The sequence below is a fragment of the Orycteropus afer genome, unplaced genomic scaffold (assembly GCF_000298275.1).
Source record: "Orycteropus afer afer isolate SDZICR_OR568_19922 unplaced genomic scaffold, OryAfe1.0 scaffold00385, whole genome shotgun sequence".
NCBI lineage: Eukaryota > Metazoa > Chordata > Mammalia > Tubulidentata > Orycteropodidae > Orycteropus > Orycteropus afer.
In genome coordinates this window covers 131,924-141,028 of record NW_006921972.1, presented here as the reverse complement: position 1 = coordinate 141,028, position 9,105 = coordinate 131,924, and the positions used below count along the sequence as shown (strand labels likewise).

General features: G+C 44.0%; 1 protein-coding gene across 1 annotated transcript in view; it reads left to right on the top strand.

The window, feature by feature from the left end:
- Positions 1-3,133, top strand: part of LOC103207651 (nuclear transport factor 2-like) — an 11,683-nt gene extending 8,550 nt beyond the window's left edge. Inside the window, exons 3-4 of the mRNA XM_042782603.1 lie at positions 1,966-2,064; positions 3,020-3,133. Of these exons, the coding sequence (XP_042638537.1) occupies positions 1,966-2,064; positions 3,020-3,133 (213 nt within the window). The remainder of the gene's footprint in view (positions 1-1,965; positions 2,065-3,019) is intronic.
- Positions 3,134-9,105: the final 5,972 nt, after the last annotated feature.

Genomic DNA, 9,105 nt, shown 5'->3' with positions numbered 1-9,105 from the left:
GCTATGCAAAAGCATTTGATTATGTGGATCATAACAAATTTTGGATAACATTGAGAAGAATGGGAATTCCAGAATACTTAATTGTATTCATGAGGAACCTGTACATAGACCAAGAGGCTGTCCTTCTAACAGAACAAGGGTTTAAAATGCATGGTTTAAAATCAGGAAGGGAGTGCATCAGGGTTGTATCCTTTCACCATAATTATTCAATCTGTATACTGAGCAAGTAATCCGAGAAGCTGGGATATATGAAGAAAAACGTGGTATCAGGATTGGAGGAAGAATCATTAACAGCCTGTGATGCACTGACAACACAACCTTGCTTGCTAAAAGTGAGGATGACTTGAAGCACTTACTGATGAAGATTGAAGACTGCAGTCTGCAGTATGGATTACATCTCAATATAAAGAAAACAAAATTTTCACAACTGGACCTATAAGCAGCATCACGATAAATGGAGAAAAGATGAAAGTTGTCAAAGACTTCACGTTGCTTGGTTCTACAATTGACACCAGTGGAAGCAGCAGTCAGGACATTAGATGACATATAGCACTGGGCAAGTCGGCTGCAAAGGACCTCTTCAAAGTGTTGAGGAGCAAAGATGTCTCCTTCAGGACTAAGGTGCACCTGACATAAGCCATGATATTTTCAGTTGCCTCATATGCATGTGAGAGCTGGACAATGAATAAGAAAGACCAAAGAAGAATTGATGCTTTTGAGATGTGCTGACGAAGAATGGTAAAAATACCACAGACTGCTAAAAGAACTACAGATTGGTCATGGAGGAAGTGCAGTTGGAATGCTCCTTGGAAGCGAGAATGGCCAGACTTCATCTCACTTACTTTGGTCATGTTGTCAGAAGGGACCATTACCTGGAGAAGGAGGTCATGCTTGGTAAGGTGGAGGGTCGATGAAAAAGGGGAAGGCCCTCAACAAGGTGGATTGACACTGTGGCTGTGACGATGGGCTCAAGTATAGCAGGGATCACAGAGCTGGCGCGGGACTGGGCGGTGTTTCCTTCTGCGGTGCATGAGGTCTCTATGAGTTGGAGATGACTCGACGGCACCTAACAACAACAACAACATGCCTCCTGAGTGTCAGTGGCTACTGTCAGACACACATTAGAAAGGAGATCCGGAAAATTCTCAAGAGGCAGTTTCTGGGGGATGAGGTTATTGAGGGTCTGTTGAGTGGAGGAGGTTTCCAAGTGCTATCTTAGGTACTTAAATGTAGACTGAATTTTTCAACAAAATGCTTTTATCACGTAAGAAATTTCCATTTTAATTGAACCAACCCACGTAGCTTCCAGCCAAACAAAAGACAGTCATATGAGCTGAACATTTACATTAGGTAGATACACTCCATGGAGAGATCAATCATGGGAGAAGAGAAGGGCTGTGTATGCACAGGGAGACAGCTCAGGGGGCAGGAGTGCATGGAGGGAAGGACACACGGAAGAGGTAACTATGGGAAGGAAGTGGGAGGGGAGCTGTTGAATTGTGGGAAATAGCAGCCAATGTCATGAGACAAAGTATATGTGAGCTGTTGTATGGAAAATGAATTTGCTCTGTAAACTTTCACCCAGATCACAATAAAAAATATTAAAAATAAAGTTCCATTTTTGAGATAAAATGTAGATTATGACATTTGTGTTCAGCTTTAGGTATATCAGGGCATTTTGGCTGTATAGTGATTAAAGTGCCTGGCTGCTAACCAAAAAGTTGGCAGTTCAAACCCACCAGCACCTCCACGGGAGAAAGATGAGGCAGTTTGCTTCCGTGAAGACTGATAGCTGTGGAAACTCTATGGGGCAGTTGTACTCTGTCCACTAGGGGCACTGTGAGTTGGAATCGGCTTGATGATAGTGGATTGGGTTTGGCTTTTGGGTTAGGTGTGTTATTACATTAAATATACATTCACTTAATTAAAAATCAAATATTTTAAATGTTTTCTTCCTCTGAACAGAATATTCCATTCCACAAGGTCCAGCGTTTTATCACATCGCAGGATCACCAGCCCGCTCCCGACAACCGCATCCTCAGTATGGTTGTGGGTAAGGTGAAGGTGAGTCACTGTGGAAGCCCCATTTGAGTATGGTGAGTATGGTGTTTATTCCTGTGTTTCCCTCCTTATTCAACTGCTGGCATCAGCCTCTGCACCCACCTCGGCACCTGCTCGATCGTGGGGATCACTGCCTTACTGGCATCGTGGAATGGTGCCCTAGGTCCTGGGCCCAGTCAGGTTTACACTCTGACTTGGCCTTGTGGGTAGTATCCTGGTCCTCAGGAACACCCCACTCTGTGCTCTGGACGCCTCATCCCCCTTGAAATACCTAGCAGGTTCCTGGCAGCCAGAGTGCCCACGAGGACAGGTGGCTCCAGGGCCCCTGTGGAAGATATGCTGGACTCCGTCCCTCCTGGGAGGGGCACCTAGAACCTAGTTAAAGAACCGACAATGAAATGTCTGGAGTAGCTTTGTTGGTGAACTCTCTCCTCCATGGTGGTGGATGGGCTCCTCATGGAGAGGACTAGTCATCAATCACCTTCTGAACCAGCAGTCCACCAGGTGGCTCTGTCCTACAGAGGGTCTTCAACCTGACACCCAGTGAGGGCATGATGAAAAGCCATGGTTGCGGCCAGAATGTTACTGTGAACATGACCTTGTAAAGGAAAATCCTCAAATGTTACAGTCAGTACACTTGGTAACTTCAGAGAGTCAGGTTTGGGCAGCAATCTTAGTATATTGAGCCCGGTGCCTTTGGGGGCACACTGGAGCTGCTGGCACAGTGACTGGCAGACCCAGTGCTGGAACTGCCGTGGGAGCATTTGCGACCTGAATGGCGTGCTTTTCTTCCATGGGCAGATCTCTCTTCTTGAGTTGCAGAGTCAAATGTTGAGGGATGAAAAGGGCAAGGGCCTGGCAGCCACACACCCGGTTTCATCCCGTAGCACCTCTGCCCTTGGGTGGGGTTAAGATAGGCGGGTCTGCAGATGAACCTTTTCCGTTTTTCTTTCCGAAGGTGAATGGAGAGCCGCTTATGGAGTTTCACCAGGCCTTTGTGCTCAAGAATATGAATGACAAATGGATTTGCACTAACGACATTTTTAGAGTGGCTTTACCTCATTTTGGTTGACTACTGTATACTGTCTTCATGCTAGCATTTTACTCTGCTGGCCACTTAGCATGACTTTTACAAAGATGTAAAGAGTGCACTGGACTTTTCTTTGATTTGCTTGGAAGTGCTTTGATAAATAAAATGGATGATTGCTAAAAGAAATTCAACAAGAGTGGCAGCTTCAGGGAGGGGTGGAGACTTCAAGCCCCTCCCAGGGGCTCTCAGGTAAAGCCTGAGAATTAGGGGGAAAAGATGGGTCTGTAACAGGAGAAGCATCTGTTGGTCCTTGATTTCCAGTAAATAGAAGCAACCAAGACACTTCTTTGGAGATAAACATCTTAAGAAGGTGGATTATTTTTATCAGGAGTGTCAAGAAATATAACGGTACATTAGGTTACCTGGAATACTTTTCCCTGATCTTTGTTGTTGTTGTTGTTGTTATTTGCTGTCTAGTCGGACCGACTCATAGCGACCCCTCCTTGGGTTTCCGAGGCAGTATCACTATGGAAGTATAGAAGATATACTGAGTCCTCCAAGGAAACGTCAGGTTTTCAAACCAAATCTTCTTAGAGGGCTCCCATTTTGTGTTCAACCAAAAATCAGCGGACGAAGTAGCTAAGCCTAAGCCAGCGATTTTTGTAGCTGTGCTCAGAGTATCTGCGAGATGTTAGCTGGCATGAAGGAGCTCTGGCATGCCCACTGTTAGGGTGTAGGGATTGCCTTTGCCAGCACCTCACACGTTCCTCTGTTGAACAACCGGTGGGCCCCTCTAGTGTGTTCTTAAACCCGTGGAACTGTTTGTCTAGAACTCTTAAATACTTGAAAAGGACAGTCCTAGAGATGGAAAACTTTCACCAGAATGAAGCACAGGATTCCAAGGCAGTAACACACAGTCTCAGACACACAAAGCACAGAGCTGGGGCAGACACCTCTGTGGCTATATTGCCAGCAATGGTACTGAGATGCCCAAAATTGAGGTCTGTGGTTCTCATCATACAGTGTTTGCAGGGGCCACCAGGGGCTGCTGATAAGCAAACATGGGCTGGCTCTTTTCAGACTGTGGCCCTTCTGGTCACGCCATCCTGGCTGAGGTGTGGGAACACTGTGGTGGTGTGTGGGAGGCACCTCACATGTCACCATGCCGCGGAGGATATCATTTTGCTTCTCCGTGGAGCAAAATGGATGCAGCAAATTCAACACGGTGGCCAGAACCTTGTGTCTGGTAACCTGCAAAGCAGAAAGCTTCCAATGTGAGGTCATGTGATCCTCTCTGTATCTGAAGTCTTAGCAGAAACGTTTATATCTAATACACTGTTATACAAGAGTTGTCGTCTTTAAAGACTTGTGGACGTGTCATTGCTTGTGTCCATCTGAGATAAAAACTTGTTCCCTTATAATAAACTTGACATGTTTTTCATGCTTACCTATACTCCTATAACACTACTGGAAATACAAGCCAGTGTTCAGAACCCTCTTTTAATCACTAGCTTGTTCCGGTGTGGTGTTTGTTTAGTTTTTGGTTATTTGGCATTTTCTACATAACGAACAATCTCATCTGCAGAGAAGTTTCATTTCTTCCTTCCTATCTGGAGATCTTCCTTTCTTACAGCATTATCTAGGACTTCCAGTATGATGTGGAATAGGAAGAGTGACAACGGACATCCTCGTCTTGGTCATAATCTTTTAGGGAAGCATATGGTTTCTCCCATTAAGATTGAGGCTAGGTGTAGGGTTTTTGTAGATGTTCTTTATACAGGAAATTCCCCTCTATTCCTAGTTGCTGAGAGTCTTTATCATCAATGGGAGTTGTTAGATTTCGTCAAAAGCTTATTCTGTCTGTTGATACGACCAAATCACATGGGATTCAGTTCTGATAGAATATATGGATAATCTCCTACTTTGTTCAGAGAACAAGGAAGCCTGTGAGAAGACTTCCACTTACTTGCCCTGAGCATTAGCAGAACAGGGACATAAAGTTTCAAAATGTAATTACAATTTTGCCAAAATATAGTCCATAATTTAGGGCATGATCTATCTAAGAAGGAAAAACACGCTCTCCTCTAGACTGAAGACTATCTAAATTGATCTAGACCCCTCGGAAAACAATTGAGAGGATTTCTGGGTTTTACTGGATGTTGCAGAAAGTGGGTGTCAAATTTTTCTGAGCTTTCAGTAATAGACCCTCTTCTCAGGGAGCCCAACCATGAATAGACCTTCTGTAACCTGAACAAGGCTCCCTACCAGCCTCTTTCCTTCAGCATCCATAACTACAAAAAGCCATTCAGCCTATTTGTGCATGAGTGAGCTGGACAAGTCCTTGGGGTTTTAGCTCAACTTTGTGGGAACCATCAAAAACCCACACTCACTATAGCCTCAGTTGCAAAGGCTTATTCCCCAGTCTTAGGGCAATTCTTATCACCATGCTAAAAACTTACGCTTCTGCTGAGTTAATTCTAGACTCTTGTGGACGTTATGGCTCCTTACATGGTACAGATATTACTACTAACTGAGAACATGCAAGAGTTCACCAGCTAATTAACCTCTTAGGAGATTCCATTATTTTCTCCCTCTCACATTACTATTCACTGCTGCAGCAGCCTGGAACCTGCCACTCTCCTGCCCCTACCAGAAGAAGGGTGACTTACTGTCTTATTTCACTCAGTTATTGACCCCATCGAGAGTTATATTTCATATGCATGTGAAAGTTGGACAGTGAATAAGGAAGACCAAAGAAGAGTTGATATCTTTGAATTGTGGTGTTGGCAAAGAATACTGAAAATAACATTGACTGACTGCCAGAAGATAGAACAGATCTGTCCTGGAAGAAGTGCAGCCAGAATGCTCCTTGGAAGTGAAAATGACCAGACTTCATCTCACCTACTTTGGTCATGTCAGAAGGCACCAGTCCCTGGAGAAGGTTTTCTTGCTTGGTAAAGTACAGGGTCAGCAAAAGGGAGACTTTCAACAAGATGGATTGACACAGTGGTTGCAATGATGAGCTCAGGGATAGCAAGGACAGTGAGGCTGGTACGGGACCGGGCAGTGTTTTGTTCTGTTGTACATGGGGTCACTATGAGTTGGAGCTGACTTGATGGGACCTAACAACAGCAACAATTGAAGATCTCCTTTAGAAGATACATTTTTTTTCATCTGAGGTATAATCAGCCCAGATGGCAAAACTTACTATACTTCCTAGAGCTTGTCAACCAGCCAGCAACCAGAGAGGAATCAATACACAGATAGCAGGTCTGCTTTTGGAGCAGTACATTACTTTTGGATGCTTTGGAAATGGAGAGGGTTTCTCACTTCTGCTGGAACTCCATCCAAAATGGACAACAAATTAGGGAACTCTTAAATGTGCTCTGATTGCCTAGTGAGGTGGCTGTATAAAGGGTGAGACCTGTGAAAAGAGAGATGGGTGGAAGCTAAGGAAATGTTCCAACCGGTCGTTGACCAAATATGCAGCCCTGACCTGGTTATGATTCTAACTGAACCCTTAGCTAACTCTTTAAACCAAAAAACCCAAACTCACTGCCATCGAGTTGATTCTGACTCACAGTGACCCCCGTTGGGTTTCCAAGGCTTTAAATCTTTACGGAAGTATATTGCCCCATCTTACTTTCATGGAGCAGCTGGTGGGTTTGAACTGCTGACCTTCTGGTTAGCAGCCAAATGCCTTATCCACTGTGCCACCAGAGCTAACTCTCTAGAGGGAGTAAAATGCATATTATGGAATATCTCCGCCCCGATCGTGAAAGGAAGACTAGAAAGTATCTGGTGTACTCTTCACTCAGATAATCTCTGGCACTCACAAAATGGCCACTTGGTGGCACAAGATGATTTCAAGAGGATATTAGCTAAGTTCTTGAAACTACTCATCTTGGTATGGACCATTTGGTTACTATCTGTTACTGGGGAGCTCTGGTGGCATAGTGCCTAAGGCATCAGACTGCTAACCAGAAAGCTGGCGGTTCAATTGCACCAGCCACTCCTCAGAAGGAAGGTTGGGCAACCTACTTCCGTAGTGATACCACCTTAGAAACCCAAGAAGGGGTCGCTATGAGTTGGATCTGACTCAATGGCAGTGAGTTTGGTTTGTTTCTGGTCTGTGGAGTTCAGAGGAGCTCTGGTGCTGCAGTGGATAACCACTTGGCTGCTAACAGAATAGTCAGTGGTTCAAACCCACCAGTTGCTCCATGGGAGAAAGGTGTGGGCAGTCTGCTCTGTGAAGATTAAAACCTTGGAAACCTTATGGGGCAGTTTTGTCCTGTCCTATAGGTTTGTTATAAGTCAGAATGACTCCACAGCAGTGGATTTCTTTCTTCTTTCTCCTTGTATTTTGTAAGATCTCCAAGGAATTGAGGAATGGTGGAGCTACAGAAACCAAGACAAGGTTTTTTCTCAGAACAGACAGGGAGAGCACCTTCCCCCAGTGCTCGTGCCCTGTATTCAGGCTTCTAGCCTCCTGAACTGTGAGAAAATAAATGTTTGCTCATTAAAGTCACCCACTTGTGGTATTTCTGTTAAAGCAGCACTAAGGAACTAAGACATTGGTGTAAACACTTAAAAAAAACACAGCTGAGTTTGTGGGTCATGTATCACCTGTTGACATCATAATCCTAGAGAAACAGGAAAGGTGGGACATAGCCAGGAACCAAAGCCTCAGGGCCCTTGGAACACCTTAAGATGGATTTTGTTTAAAGTTTATTATGGTAAAAATATATATAACAAAATGTTTGCCATTTTAATTATTTTTAGGCATGCAATTCAATGACATTAATTACATGCATTCTATCACCACTATTTTTCAGGTACTTTTTATCCAGCTTCTACCCTCCATGGATTTTTCATGTTTTAATAATTGTGTGTCTATTTTCAGGATGAGTTGAGGAACCTCATTTTCAAAAAGCTACAGCCCTCACAGCTGCTAAAAAGCTATTTGACTTTGTTTCCTACCTGGATTATACTAGCTTTGTACTTCAGGAACCATTATGAAAGAATTCTGTAAGACACTGTCCCTTACTGAAAACTACATTGCCCTTATCATCCACATTGGTTGAAAAAACCAACGGCATACTTAAAAGTGAGCAAGATTTTCAGAAATCTTTGAGTTTCCTTGGCCAAAGGGACTCCTATAAGCCTCAGTGGTTACATGGTTCACTCTCTCAAGTTCCCTGTCTCCCAGTTAACCAATTATCACAATCTATTGATTAGACTCTAGGTAATTCCAAATCTGAATTCTACAGTCTTCATTGAGCAGTGGGTCAAATTTTGCCACTCTGAAGAGAACAATAGAAATCCAAATGTGTAATTCAGCTAATATGAGGCTCTGGTTCTGAATTTGTGTCATAAGCAAATTCTTTTTTTCCTGGGTCTCTCTTACCAAATTCTCTTTCTATAAGACCAGGATGCCTTCTCCTGTTTGCTTCAGTCTAAAACCTCCTGTGTGTTAGGACCAGTGCTCTGAGACTCATCTGCCCACAGAGACCCTGATTCTATAAATCCCCAAAGCTGGGACGTGTAACTCTGATTGAGTTCCAAAATGAGGTCATCCATGGTTACTGAGGCACCTGATCTGGGAGCACCTGTTGACCCAGTTTTATATGTGAATTTTACATGCTCTGTTTTAGAGCAGTGTTCTCAATGGTTGAAATCATACAAATAGAAAAGACTTTCAGAAAGTTATTAAAGTTATGAATGATACTATCTCCACCCTAGATGGACCACAGATTATTTTCAACTCACTGGCATGAGTAGTGATGGACAATCCCATTCCTCTAGATTTCTTGTTGACTGTTGTTGTTGTGTTGTTGTTAAGTGCCGTCGAGTCGTTTCTGACTCATAGCGACCCCATGCACAGCAGAACGAAACACTGCCGGATCCCGCACCAGCCCCACAATCCCTGCTATACTTGATCCCATCATCGCAGCCACCGTATCAATCCATCTCGTTGAAGGCCTCCCCCTCTTTCGTCGACCCTCCACCCTACC